Source organism: Cervus canadensis, chromosome 4 (assembly GCF_019320065.1).
Source record: "Cervus canadensis isolate Bull #8, Minnesota chromosome 4, ASM1932006v1, whole genome shotgun sequence".
Classification (NCBI taxonomy): Eukaryota; Metazoa; Chordata; class Mammalia; order Artiodactyla; family Cervidae; genus Cervus; species Cervus canadensis.
This window is the reverse complement of record NC_057389.1, coordinates 102891853-102906342: the sequence shown is the minus strand read 5'-3', so window position 1 is coordinate 102906342 and position 14490 is coordinate 102891853. Positions and strand designations below refer to the sequence as shown.

General features: G+C 50.2%; 1 protein-coding gene and 1 long non-coding RNA gene across 5 annotated transcripts in view; one reads left to right on the top strand and one right to left on the bottom strand.

The window, feature by feature from the left end:
- LOC122440689 overlaps positions 1–13901 on the bottom strand; it is a 45738-nt gene extending 31837 nt beyond the window's left edge. For both annotated transcript variants that reach the window (XR_006269144.1, XR_006269143.1), the window contains exons 1-2: positions 13798–13901; positions 8795–9063 (exon numbers count right to left, since the gene is read on the bottom strand). This is a non-coding gene — a long non-coding RNA (uncharacterized LOC122440689). The remainder of the gene's footprint in view (positions 1–8794; positions 9064–13797) is intronic.
- CPAMD8 (C3 and PZP like alpha-2-macroglobulin domain containing 8) overlaps positions 13230–14490 on the top strand; it is a 98945-nt gene continuing 97684 nt past the window's right edge. For all 3 annotated transcript variants that reach the window (XR_006269142.1, XM_043467222.1, XM_043467221.1), the window contains exon 1: positions 13230–13551. Coding sequence is in view for 2 of the 3 variants with exons in the window: in XM_043467222.1 (XP_043323157.1) it covers positions 13319–13551 (233 nt within the window). In the remaining variant the exon portion in view is untranslated. The remainder of the gene's footprint in view (positions 13552–14490) is intronic.

The following is a 14490-nucleotide window of genomic DNA, read 5'->3' as shown; positions in this document are numbered from 1 at the left end:
TAATACATCAATATTCATATTCATCAATTGTTAACAAATGTACCACCCCAGTGCAAGATGTTAATAATAGGGGAAATTGTTGCAAGGGGAACTGTGAACTTTCTAGTCTACTTTTCTGGAAACTTAAAGCTGATCCAAAAAAAAAATCTATAAATTAAAAAAAATGTAAACAAGAAATACCATATGGTAGTAATACAACTTGCAATGATTGCAAATGTATGTGAAAAATGAAAGAGAGAAAAAGTAATATTAATATATTTGGTAAATATGTGGTCAAATTTTTTAAAAATATTTTTAATAATTAAATAAAAATAAAAATTTTAATGATTTTTAAATTTTTCAATAACATAAAGTAATTAAATAAAATTTAAATCTTTTTCATAATTTCTTTTGAAATAATTTCAGAATTACAGAAAAATGGCAAAGAACCAAAGAACCTTCTTTCAGATGGATTCCCTGAAGGTGGACATTTGATCATGTTTGCCCTCGGTCCCTTGCTTTCTAGATCTCCACTCATCATAGTGATTTATTTTCTGAATCATCCCTGAGCAGTTGACAAATATGCTACCCACTCACCTGACACTATCCCACACACAAGGACACCCTCCTACAAAACCCACTTGCCACTGCGTGAACCCACCATTATACTAGGGCGGTGCCACTCGGCACTCTCCAGGGGCCATTTGGACTCCAGCTGACCCTTTAGTTAGAACACTGAACACGTCTCAGTCTTTTTTCCTTCATGGTCCTGATGGTTTAAAAGAATAGAGTTAAAAAAATTTTTTTTAATTTATTTTTTTTGGTGCGCTGCGTCTTGGTTGCTGCACGTGGGCTCTCTCCAGTTACGGCAAGGGTGGGCTACTCTCTAATTGTGGTGTGTGGGCTTCTCATTGTGGTGGCTTCTCTCGTGAAGCATCAGCTCCAGGCTTGCAGGCTTCACTAATCACAGCTTTCAGGCTCAGTAGCTGCATCTCAAGGGTTTAGTTGCTTTGCAGCATGTGGGATCTTCCCCCACCAGGGATCAAACTCATGTCCTCTGCATTGGCAGATGGATTCTTAACCACTAGACCTCCAAGGAAGTCCTAAAGAATAGAGTTTTAACAGAGACAGAAGACAGATGAGTGGTTGCTTAGGGTGGGAAGAGGATGGAGGGGTGGTATGATAGCTAGAGGCTATGGGATTTCTTTTTGAGCTCATGAAAATGTTCCGTAAATGCCTATGATGATACTTACACAAACACGTGTGCCTGCATGCTCAGTCACTAGTTGTGTCCAACTCTTCGCAACCCACTGGACTGTAGCCATCAGGCTCCCCTGTCCATGGAATCCTCCAGGCAAGAATACTTGAGTGGGTTGCCATGTCCTCCTCCAGGGGATCTTCCCAACCCAGGGACTGAACCCACATCTGCGTCTCCTGCATTGCAGGCATTTTTACTGCCGAGCCACTGGGGGAGTACATATATATATGTGTGTATACTATAGTATATATGTGTATATACTAAAAACACCACTGAATTGGACACTTTAAACGGTCAAATTGATGGTGTGTGAATTATATCTCAATAAAGTTGTTGGGAAAAAAAGAACACACACCTTTCGGTCTATAGATGACTCTCAACCTGGAGCTATCAGTAGACCCTATGTCCAGAGTCAGGCCCCCGTATTTTTGGCAGAACCACAGAATCAATGATGTATTCTTCCTAGGATACCACATCAGGAGGCTCCCCTGTCATCTGGTCCCTTCACTGGGTGTTATCTTGTGTGTAGTAAAGAATTGAACCAGATTCAAAGAGAGTCTGGACTTTGCTGTTGGCTCTTGGGACATGCCCTCTAAACCTCTGGGATATCCTGCCTGAGAAGAGTGTGTTTGTTTACCTGGAAATTTGGGCCATACCAAATAATCTAATTTACGATGGGGATCTCTGGCTGTGTGATCTCAGGGTGACCCCCAGATGGCCTGGAGACTAAAGGTCAGGCACATTGGCAGTTGACCTTGGACCTCCAATGAAAACTCCAGTTATTGAGTTTTGAGCCAGCATCTCTGGTTGGCAGAACACCATGTGTGTTGTCGCACATTGCCAGGAACATAACTCTTTGCTGATTGCACTGGGTGGGGGAACTTCTGGAAGCCCGTGCCTGGATTTCTTCTAGACTCTTCTCTGCTCTTGGCTGATTTTAATCTATATCTTTTCACTGTCATATATAACAGCTTTCAGTGAGTTCTGTGAATCCTTCTAGAAAATGATCGAACCTGAGGGAGGTCTTCATTCAGTACAGTTGCTCAGTTGTATCCAACTCTTTGTGACCCCATGAACTGCAACACACCAGGCTTCCCTGTCCATCACCAACCCCTGTAACCTGCTCAGACTCACATCCGTCGAGTCAGTGATGACATTTGCGCTTGGTGTCAGAAGTGAGGGTGGTCTTATGCCTCCTAATTTCACACTTTGATACCAAGGGTCTCCACCACAAGGCCCTGTGTTCCTTTTTGTCACTGGCAGGTATTCTGTGGGCAAATCCTTTGTGTCTACACCAACACCTGTTCCTTCCATCCTCCTATCATCATCATTAGCATCTATTATGATCCTGCCTGAACTAGTTATCTCCATGGTGGGTGACAAAGGGCACTTCTCTGTTCCCATTACTTGTCTCAGTTTATTAGTAGATAGTCTATACCACTGATTCTCTTGGTGAGTGACAGCTGATAAAAATGAGTTTTGAATCATTCCTTGATAGAACTCATAGTATGATGGCATCTTCCCAAACATGGTTTTCTTGGGAAATGGGTATTTTGTGCATATACCAAGAATTTGGTTTGCAAAGTGAAAAACTTGGGATCTTCTAAACCAGTGATTCTCAGCTGGGGGTGGTTTCATTGGCATCTGCTGGGTTTGCTTGTGCTTGGTCACTCAATTGTGTCCAAATCTTTGTCATCCTATGGACTATAGCCCGCCAGGCTCCTCTGTCCATGGGGATTCTCCAGGAGAGAATACTGGAGTGGGTTGCCATGCCCTCCTCCAGGGTATCTTCTCAACCCAGAGATCGAACCCAGGTTTCCTGCATTACAGGTGGCTTCTTTACCGTCTGAGCTACCATGGAAGCCCAAGAATAGCATAGACAGCTCCCCTGCATGGCAAAGAATAATCTGGCCCCAAATGTCAGCAGTGCTGTGGCAGAGAAATCCTGGAATAAAGCCTTAGAGTTGCCCTCACTGGCTTTCTACAGTTAGACCCTCTCTTTCGTGAGTCTAAGTGGGAGCTCTGAAAGGTTTGTTGCCCAGCACTGAGATGCTGCGCCTGGACCACTGTTCTTCTCAGGAACCAGCTCCCGATCTTTCACCGGCTTTGGAAAAGCAGGTGGCTCGCAACCGAAGCCATTTTTTGACAATGGGATGCCCGTCCTGTTCTGGGCTGAGGGGCTACAGGAGATGTGAGCGGGAACAAAGGGGATGCACATGAGTGTAAAACCAACTGTGGGCTGGACACGGTCACATTGTGTTGTCTGGTCAATCTCTTCAACAAGCCCTGTAGGGTCAGAATCTGCCCTCCAGGAGGGTCTATGAAATTACCCGGCTGGTGAGTGGTAGAAGTTCAGACTAGGCAGGCTTGTCCTTCTCTCTGCCTCCTGCATGTCCCACCAAATCCTAGCCAGAACTTGGGTACATTTGGTGAGATGCAAAATGTTGCAAAGCCCTATGTTGGTCTCTCTGCTCTCTCTCTTGAATCTCAAAAGTCCTTCCTCTTATCAGAGCCACCTCTCTCTCTCTTTTTTTGGTCACACCACGCAGCACGCAGGATCTCAGTTCCCTAACCAGGGTTTGAAATCGTGTCCCCTACAGTGGAAGCACAGAGTCTTAATCACTGGACCACCGGGGAAGTCCCCATTGGATTCTCTTAAAAACCACAGCTAGATGTTCACAGCTAGATGCTTGGCACTCTCCCTTTGCCTCCCCACTCTTTAGACAAAATCTGAGTTATCAGGGAAATGCAAATCAAAACCACAATGATATACCTCCTCACACCTACCAGGATGACCAGAATCAAAAAGTTTGACATTAATAAGTGTTGTCAGGGATGTGGAGAAATTGCAATCCTTGTGCACTGTTGGTGGGACTGCAAATTGGTGTGGCTGCTGTAGAAAACAGTTTGGTGGTCTCAGAAAATGAAACAGAATTATCCCACGATCCAGCTATTCCACTACTAGGTACAGGCTCAAAGGATTGAAAACAGGTGTAAAAAAAAAAAACCTTGCACATGAATGTTCATAGCCAAACTATGAATATTCACCATTGTCAAAAGGTGTAAACAACACAAATGTTCACCAACATGTGGATGGATAAACAAATCATGGCATATCCATATAGTGGAGTATTACTCAGCCATAAAAAAGAACAAAAACTTGATTCATGCTACAGCATGGATGAATCTTAAAGACATTATTCTAAGTGAAAGAAGCAACACATCAAAGGTCACATAGTCTGTGATTCCATTTATATGAAATATCCAGAACAGGCAAATCTGTTATAGGGAAGAACAAAACCTGACTTCAGGTTGGATCTGTTACTTTAACCTTTGCTTCCCATTGCTTTGTTCACTAAAAGGATACTGTCTACACATAATGTCCTGCCTGGAGAAACCTTCCTCTCAGTCTGAATGTTAAACTAAAGTGTCTTTGTTCAGGGAAACATTCTGATTCTGTTCATCTGTGAATGGCTGGAAGAAAGAAATGAACACATCCCCTCCCCAAGCCTGGCCAGTCCAGGAGATATTCGTAAGATTAATGCCTTCTTTTACTTTACTTCCTCACTGCTTCCCCCCTCTGTGTTCTGTGAAAGAAACTGGCATCCAGACCTCAGTAAGATGGTTATTTTGAGACATTAGTCTGCCATCTTCTCTGTCTGCTGGTTTTCTGAATAAAGTTGTTATTACTTGCCTCAACACCTTGTCTCCCGACTTACTGGCTTATGTGGCAAGCAGAGTGAGCTTGGACTAAGTAACAAATCTACAGAAATAGAAAAGCAGATTAGTGGTTGTCAAGGGCTGGCGGGTGGGGTGGGGCGGGGATGGGGTATGACTGCTTAATGCACACAGGGTCTCTTTTCAGAGTGACAAGATGTTCTGGAACTAGACAGAGGTGATGCTTATGCAGTGTTGTGAATGTACTAAATGGCACTTTAAGAATGGTTAAAGTAGTGATTTTTATGTCTCTGGATATTGCAGATATCCACCTGGTAACAAGGCCTTAGGACAGAACAAGAGTAGAGGGTCCTTTCAGGTTGGGAGGTCCCCTTGGAAGAGATGATGTTTAAGCTGAGACTTAGAGTCTAGCCAGGAGGAGATGGCCATTCAGAGAGCTGGAGGAAGGGCCTGCAGTCTGTGGACATGGCCTGAGCAAAGGTTGGGCGGTGGGACCTGGCCTGGTGGAGGCTGGAGCAGCAGGAGATGACCTTGGTCTTGACCTTAGTCCTGAGGGGGAGGGAATCCTTGTTTTGTTAATGTGTGTGGGCAGAAAGAGGACAGAGAAGAGCCTAGCTAGACTTGCCATGGTGCCACAGGCATTCACAGTGCAGACAAAACCTACTCCCAATTTGGATGGACTCTAGAACCTTCTAGGGGAGCCCAGGGTGGCACAGGGAACTGGGAGAGGGCGAGCGGGAAGCCTTCTCAGGCCACAAGGTTCAATGGAACCCTCTTCTCTGCAGGAGTGCTCACTGAACCCCAGCACCCCTCTTGGGCTGCAGCTCATGACTGACCCACAATTCATGGCTGACCCAATATTTCAGCCGTCATCATTAGCCAGGATGAGATACTGCTGCTGGCATGAGGCCCACATTCTCTGGATTCCAGGTTTTGGAGGGAGACCTAGGAAGTGGGTGCACGGGGGAGAGGAGCCCAGAAACAGCTCTGGTTTCCTGGGTGCGGTCCCTGAACAAGGCCCAGAGCTGAGCTTTCTGCACACACCATCGTCTTGCTAAGTCCTAGCAGCATGTAGGAGGGTGGGGTTATGACTATGCCTGTGTGACGGACAAGGAAAACCAAGTCCAGATTGATCAGCACTGCCCCAGATGTGGAGCTGGGTTGGGACCCCTAGGTCTGAGTCCAAGTTCCCACCCAGACCCAGCCCTTCACTTGCTGTGATCTGGACTCAGGCTATCAGAATGACCCAGTGGGGCCAAACCTAACTTAGGCCAAGGAAGTGACGAACTGGACTTAGGCACAGATTTCAACTTATATAGCTATTATTCCCTTCCTAGGCAGTGCCTAAGAAATCACTTTAGATTATTTGCTGACAGGTCCCTGTATTAGGATGAATAGGATCCGCCTATAATTCATGTCCACCCAGAATCTCAGAATACGATCTTATTTGAGTCATAAATCCAAATGCATCTGGGTCTTTGCAAATGTGATTAATTACAATGAGGTCATACTGGATTAGGGTGGGCCCTCGATCCAATAAGACTGGTGCTCTTATAAAAAGAGGGAAATCTGGAGACTTCCTATTGGCTTCCCAGGTGGTGCAGTGGTAAAGAATCCGCCTGCCAGTGCAAGAGACTCAGGTTCAGTCCCTGGGTTGGGAAGATCCCCTGGAGGAGGAAATAGCAATCCACTCTCATATTCTTGCCTGGAAAATTCCATGGCCCGGAGTCCGGCAGGCTACAGTCCGTGGGGTCGCAAAGAGTCGGACATGACTAAAGCAAATTAGCACAGCCCAGCACATGCACAATAAGATAAAAAAGGCTACAAACCAATTGATTCTTCTGAGGTGCTGGGGCAAAAGCAGAGTACTGCACATGAGCCCTGCGCCTAGCACCAAGAAGGGGGTGGGCATCCACCTGAGCTACACCTCCTGCCCAACCTACTGATCTTCCCCCACCCTCATCCCATTTAAGGAACTATCTCAACTCCCATCTCAGAGAGTGAGCAAAAGCATCAGTTTCTTTCTTCTTAAAATTAAAAAAATACATATTTATTTATTTGTCTTCATCGGGTCTTAGTTGCTGCACTCAGGATCTTTCTTTGCAGTACATGAACTCTCTAGCGGAGGCACATGGGGAGGCATGTGGGAGCCTAGCTCCCCAACCAGGGATTGAACCTGCATTTCCTGCATTGCAAGGTGATTCTTAACCATTGGACAACCAAGGAAATTTCAGCACCTGTTTCCTGTTCTCACTTCCTTGTACTGCAGTCTTGCCTGAATTTCTGGCCTCTTAATTTCTATTGATCTAAGAATCCAAAGGGATTCCCAGATGGCACTGGGAAAGAACCCATCTGCCAATGCAGAAGACGTGAGAGATGCGGGTTTGGTCCCTAGGATGGAAGGTCCCCTGGAGGAGGGTATGGCAACCCATTCTAGTATTCTTGCCTGGAGAATCCCATTGACAGAGGAGCCTGGTGGGCTATAGTTCATAGGGTCACAAAGAGCTGAACACAACTGAAGTGGCTGAGCACACACACCAAACAGTCCAAGGACCCTAGGATGGAACAACTGGAGCAATATATCAACAAGCCCAGGTACTCCAAAGATTGCCAACAGCCACTAAAATTTGGGAGAGAGGCAAGGAATATATTCTCCCTCACAGTCTCCAGAAGGAACCAACTGTGCCAACATTATATTTTCAGATTTCAGGCTGCCTGAACTGTGAGGGAATAAGTTCTTATTGTTTAAGCCACCTGGTCTGTGGCCTTATATTACAGCAGCTCCAGGACACTAATTAAGACCCCAGAAGTGGTTGTTGCAGCAAACAGCATTCACTTCTGCCATGGACTGGAACTGCAAATAACAACTGGAAAGCCCTCTGCTGACGTGCATCTGCCCTCACCACTGCTGTGAAATTGCTTGGACATTTTCACGATGCAAAAGAGCAAGACATGGCATGCACATAAGCAGCATCATGTGTAGCTGGCTTTGGGGAACCTGCATGGCAGAGATCCCGTCCTTAGCGTTTGCCTTGACCTCTGCTGAGCTCTGGACTGAGCATCTTAAGGTCAGATGCGTGAAATCCACCTTCTCGTTACTGATCTTTATTAATTCAACTGCAAAGTGGAATTGAGCTGTTTTGGGCTTCTGTGAGATGCTGAAAATACAGAGTCAGAGAGAGAGAGAGAAAAAGAAAGCCAAGAGCTGCCATTGTGGGCATTCCCAAAGCACATTGCTTGCTTTTTGGAAATATATACGCAAGCAAGTATATTTGCATATATTTCCATATGCCATCATTGCTCTATTGAGATATCATTGACACGCCATCAAATTTACCTGTTTTCAGCATACAGATCAATGATTCTTCATAAATTTACAGCTTTTACATCATGACAACCCACTTTTAAAATATCTTTTCATGCACTTGTCTGCCATTTGTATATCTTTTTTGGGATCCTTCCTCAAAGTCTGCCCTGGGAGAGGGCTCACACTAACCAGACGGAGAGGCCTCTGCTTCTCTGTCGACCCAGCACCCCTAGTCCTCACACGCTGGGGGCATAGAAGACACAGGGTGAATGACATCACACAGGTGCGGGAAGATCCCCGCAGTTACCTTTCCCTTTCCTCCAGGCTCCTGCTCCCCAGGCAGCGGGAGGTGAAAGTGCTTGGGTCCTGTTGAAATCGCCTTCCTGCATCCCTCTCCCCGGTTACTGTTCTCCCCTGGCCCCATACCGGATCTTCCCTGATATGTGGGAATCACCCATGACCCCTCCTTCCTTCATCGGTTTGTCCTTCATCCCCTGGATGGGCACACAGGCTGCTTCTCATCATCCACCGCCCCTGAATAATACAACTGTGAAAGCTCCTGGCCGGCTGACCTTGAAGCATCCATGTCCTTCCAGCAGGGTCAAGGGTCACATGCAGTTTCAGCTTCATTAACATCACTGGCCACACCACGGGTGATGACCTGGCTGTGTCCTCCTGGACGGCCAATGTCACTCACCACAGCCACTCCTGCCCTGTGCCCCCTCTGGCTTGGAGGGACTGGCCATTTGGTGCTGAGCCCCTATCTTCTGCCAGCGGTGAGCTCATCAGATGCCATGTCCTGACTGCTGGGTGCTCGGTGGGCCCAGGACCTGCTGGCTCTCTGGAAGAACAAAACATTTCTTACAGTTGGACCATCTACCTTGTCCTCCCACCCACACCCAGACCCAGACCGCCACGCCACTCATCACTGGTGCACTGGGACCTATTTAGAGATCTCTTCCAGTGGGGTAAACGCAGCCAGTTCTGCCCTGACACATGCTTGAAAATGACCACTTTCATCACACCAACCACAGGGCTCATGGGAAAAAGGAGGCAGGATGCCACCCTCAAAAACCGTATCAGCGACACATTGAAAAAAGACAGGCAGTTACTGATAGCCCCATTATACACACATTACATGGCTGGGAAATGATGTGGATTAACTAACAGCGCATGTGGCACTTGACCTTGGAAAAGATCTGAGGTGTGTGTGTGGATGTGATGTGGGAAGGCTGCAGACTGTGGGTCACTGTGCAGTCCTAGGAGGAGGTAGTTTCTGAGATGAAATGGGACGTTGTCATTCCAGACAGGGGTGGGCAGGCTGGCTCCTAACAGCTCAGGCAGTGTAGATGTTGAGGGTTTGTGTGTGTGTGTGTGTGTGTGTGGTTTGTATATTCCCATGTGGCTGTGGTCTCGCAGACCAAATCCTGCATTAGCAATACCGCATTCCATCAAATTATGTTCAAATCTTTCCCTTATGTATCCATTGTGTTGGAACAAATTTTTGTTTTCAAAACAAGCTTTAGGGCAGAAGTGACTGTACTCCCCCCAAGGCCAGCTTCAAGCTGCCAGCAGGAAGTCACTACGTGGGAAGAGACAAGTCATCACTAGAGAGTCTTTTCACCAACAGATTCTAAGGTCAGGGATACTCCCAAGAGCACAGAGAATAGTATGATGTAGCGAAATAATGAAGAACTGATAACTTTTGCACACTTGTCACTTTTATTTTTAATATGGATTTTTAATAGAAAGTTGGTATAACTTAATTTTTAGTAGCTGTTGTTCAGTCGCTCTGTTGTGTCCAACTCTTTGCAAACCATGGACTGCAGCACGCGTGGGTCTGTTACCCAGTGGCTCACACAAGTGCTGGAAATGTATCAGTGTGGGACTCTTCGCAGCACCCCACTGCAGCTCACAGGGGCAGGGAGGCTGTCACATGTGTGTACTGATGCCCATTCCGAACCAGGGGCCCAGCATCCCGCAGCGAATGGTGCTCAGGCCCCAGAGGAGACAGACAGGAAAGCAGGTTCACTGGGATAATAAGATCATGACTTCTGTACTGGGCACCACAGAGCGATGTTGAGGGCACGGTGGTCTGCTGTTCCCTTCCTGTTCACCCCATTAGTGAAGGAAGGATTGATGTTGTCGTTCAGTCGCCAAGTCGTGTCCAGCTCTTTGTGACCCCACGGCCTGCAGCACGCCAGGCTTCGCTGTCCTTCACCATCTCCCAGGGTTTGCTCAGACTCACGTCCATCGAGTCAGTGACGCCATCCAACCATCTCATCCTCTGCTGCCCTCTTCTCCTTTGGCCTTCAATCTTTCCCAGCATCAGGGTCTTTTCCAATAAATTGGTTCTTCTCACCAGGTGGCCAAAGTAGTGGAGCTTCAGCTTTGGCATCAGTCCTTCCAATGACTATTCAGGGTTGATTTCCTTTAGGATTGACTGGTTTGATGTCCAAGGGGCTCTCAAGAGTCTTCTCCAGCACCACAATTTGAAAGCATCAATTTGGCGCTCAGCCTTTTCTATGGTCCAACTCTCACAACTGTACACGACTAATGGAAAAACCTCAGCTTTGACTATATGGACCTTTGTCGGCAAAGTTATGTCTCTGCCGACAGAGGACGCCTCACGCTAAATAGTACAGACAACCAAACACGAAACACCCAACTCTGAACAGGTGAGATGGAGAGCAGTCTGTTAGTTACGTATACTCACAGCTCTGGGCGGGGTGGGGAAGGCACAGCCGGTTATGTAGGACCACAGGGGGGTTACACTTGGAGCTGAGTGGACCTCCAGAGGCTGTGGGAGGCAGGCTTTGTAGTAACAAGAGGGCGGGATGCCTCTGCTTCCCTCTGGAGGGCATGATCAGCTTATCTGAATAATAAGAAAGTGAGGGGATTCCCTGGCTTTCCAGTGGTTAGGACTCTGCACTTTCACTGTTGTGGGCATATTCCCTGATCAGGAAACTAAGATCCTAAAAGTCAGGTGGTGTGGCCCAAAAAAGAGAGAAAAAACCAAGAAAGAGAAATCTGTTAGCTAAGATTGGGTGGCGGCGGAGAGGGGGAGCTGGTTTGACTGCCACAGAAAGTAGCCAGGTGGGGTATAGCATCTCTTGCCAAGTGGGGGGCAGATGCGGTGAGATCAGTGAACTCAACTAGGCTTTGGGGGACCTGTATAGGCAGTACCTGAAATCTGAGGCCTTATGAGACAGGCAGGCTGGGAACGGGGGCAGGTAGAGGTATCCCTGAAGGTGGAAGGAGGACAGGCAGCTATGGGATGACAGGAGGAAGAACATCCCAGGAAGAAGGGACAGCTGGCACCCAGGCTGGGTGTGGGGTGGTGGTGGTAGTGAGTTTGGGGTCCATGGAACCATGGAGGCATGTGTGACCAGAGCCCAATGGAGGAGGGGGCAAACAGAGGGCAGGAGGCTGGCCTCGAGACTGGGGAGTGGAGCCTGGTTTATGGAGGAGAAAGGGAAGGTGCGGGCTTCCCTGGATGGCTCAGTGCTAAAGAATCCGCCCGCAATGCGGGAGTCGCAGGAGACTCTGGTTCAGTCTCTGGGTCAGCAAGATCCCCCGGAGGAGGGCATGACTACCCTGGTCCAGTATTCTTGCCTGGGAAATCCCAGGGACAGAAGAGCCTTGCAGGCTACAGTCCATAGGGTGGCAAAGAGTCGGACACGACTGAAGTGACTTAGCATGCACGCAAGGGGAGGTGTGGAGGGGTGGGCAGACGTGAATTAAAAGGATTCCAATAGATGGCCCTGCTTGGTGCTAGCGTGGCTGGGTCAGGAGGCGGGCAACTCCTCCTGGTCTCTCCGCATTGCTGCGGCCCTTGTTGCCCTCCAGTCCATCCTGGCCCCTGCACAGCCCCTTCCACCGTCTGCGGCAGCAGGTCCTATCTCTCCTGAAGCCCCCGCTGCCTTCCCCTCTTGGTGCTCACTGGGTGACCAGGGCTTGTGGAATGGATTGGTGGGAGAGACTGCCTGGAGGACCCACTATGCCTGGGGGACAGGGAGGGTGCAAGGGAAGTTTCTGGAAGCAGCGGGAGTCAGGCAGGCAAAGGAGGAGACAAAGGGAAAGAGTTAAATAAAGGCAAGCAGCAGGGGTCAGCACAGGCTGGCACAGGGCATCCAGGAACTAGGGTGAGCTGGGAGCCACCAGGGCAACCCCCAGTTTGGACTTCCAGAGAGCCTAGAGGATTTGGGACAGGAGGGTCACGTGGTCAGTTCTAGAGTGCTAGAAGTAAGGTCGATAGCTGCAGGAGTCGCCCTTAGAGAGACCACCCGAAAAGTTTGCCGGGTGAAGCGAGACAGGGGTACCGATCTTGGGTATGGTATAAAAGGGAAGTGCCCCCAGGGAGAGGGAACTGCAACAGTGAGGGCACCCTGCTCTCAGAGAGGGAGGGGGTCCCCGCTCACCCCTGCTGTTTGCCAGAGGGGAAGGTGAGGTTCAGAGAGGGAGAGGCCTGGCCTAGGGGATCTGTGGATGGAAGAAGGAGGTGGGAAGAGGACAGAAGTGAGGACCAATAGTCTGATGTCTGGAGGCAGCTGCGGGTCTGGAAGTTTCGTCCCTTGGCCCGCCTCAGTTTCCCCAAAGAGCTCAGCCCCTCCTGTGTGCGCACTGCACAGGTTGCCCGGTCAAGGCTGGGGCAGGTGGGGGGCCCTGCAGGGTGTGGGGTGTAAGCGGCGGCGCGGAGACACAGCGGCCCCCGGGTGGGGCGGGGCGGGGCTGGTCCCTGGGGTGGGGGGATGCGGGGAGGCAGGAGAAACGGAGAGATCCAGGGAGTGGGCGCGTCCGGAGAGAGTACGGGGCTGAGTTGCGGGGTGCGAAGAGCAGGACAGGTCAGGTCCGATGAGGGGGACGGATTGGGCCAGGTCTTGGGGTGCATCCGGGCAGAGGGCGGGGCGGGTCCCAGGAGAGATTGGGGGAGAGTCAGTGGGTGGGCGGATGGGTCCGGAGAGGGGGCGGGGCCGGAGACCGGGAGGGGGTGAGCGGGGCGGGTCCGGGCAGGGGCGGGCCTGGGGACGAGGCGGGTCCGGGGAGGGGGCTGGTCGCCGGCTGCCCCAGCCTGGCCGGGCGCTGAGTGGGGGCGCATGGCGCCAGGCGCACGGCGCGGGGGCTGCGAACAAAGGGCCCCCGGCGGCGAAGCGGGGACGGCGGCACTCGGACCCCGGCCCTGGCCTGGTCCCGGCCAGGCCCCCTCCCCCGGCGCGGCGCCCCCGCGGAGCCGGAAAATGTGGGGCGCCCAGCTCGGGCCGCTGCTCCGGCTCTTGCTGCTGCTGCTGTCGCCGCGGGACGGCGTGCGCGCTGAGCAGCCCCAGACCTCGTGAGTAGTCCCGGGGCGAGAGAAAGCTGGCTGCCTTCTCGGGGTGGGGGACGCGGGGTCTGGCTCAGAGAGGTTCAGCGACCTGCCCAAGGCCACACAGCCTCCGAGCTGGGCGGGACCTGAGTCTTGACCCCCCCAGCCCCACGAGTAGGACTGGAAAAGGGGCAGCCTGAGACTTAAGAAGCGGCCCTCGGGAAGGTCCTGGGACTCCCCAGAGCTAAGGCAGAGAGGCCACCCCTATCTCACCTCGCCCCCTTGGTGTGACCAGGGCTGGCTTCTTGGATGGCGATTTCAAGTTATCCGTGGCTTGAAGGTAAGAGGTGCGTGTCTTAGCTGAGAAATGGAAGGAGAGACCTACCGTTCGTTTTCCTTGGGAGGGCGTGGCGCTGGGGGAGGAAGTGTTTGTTTTGCTTCCACATTTTTCTTGAAGTTTGCTTACAGAGCTTCTGGTGAGCTGACACAGTGAGGAGAGGAATTCACTAGCTGCTCAGGAGAATTTCCCATGAGTTGGCTTCACAGGGAATAGTCCCAGACCTGCCAAGTTTGGGTGAGCCCTGAGGGGGGTGTGGGCTCAGGGGGCCTGCCTCCAGCTGCCCGGGCTCAGCCTTTAGTCCAGCCCTGCCTTTATGAGCCTTGTTCAAACAGTCCTTGTATAGGAGTTCCCAGAAAACAGGTCAACAGTGAGCCGAGGTGGGCGGGGGCACCTCCAGTGCTCCTCCTCTGATTCAAGGCTTTGAAAAGTAAGACACCGAACTGCAATTCGAGACTTGGGATTACCTCCCCTTGGCCCTGTGAAATTGGAACCCAGCAAACTTTTGACCTGATGCTTTCAAAGCTTGCTCCCTTAGGATAGCCGTTTCCAGCTGAGGGGCGATTTTTGTCCCCCTGGGGTCATTCAGCAATGTCCAGGGGGTATTTTGGGTTGTCACATCAAGAGGG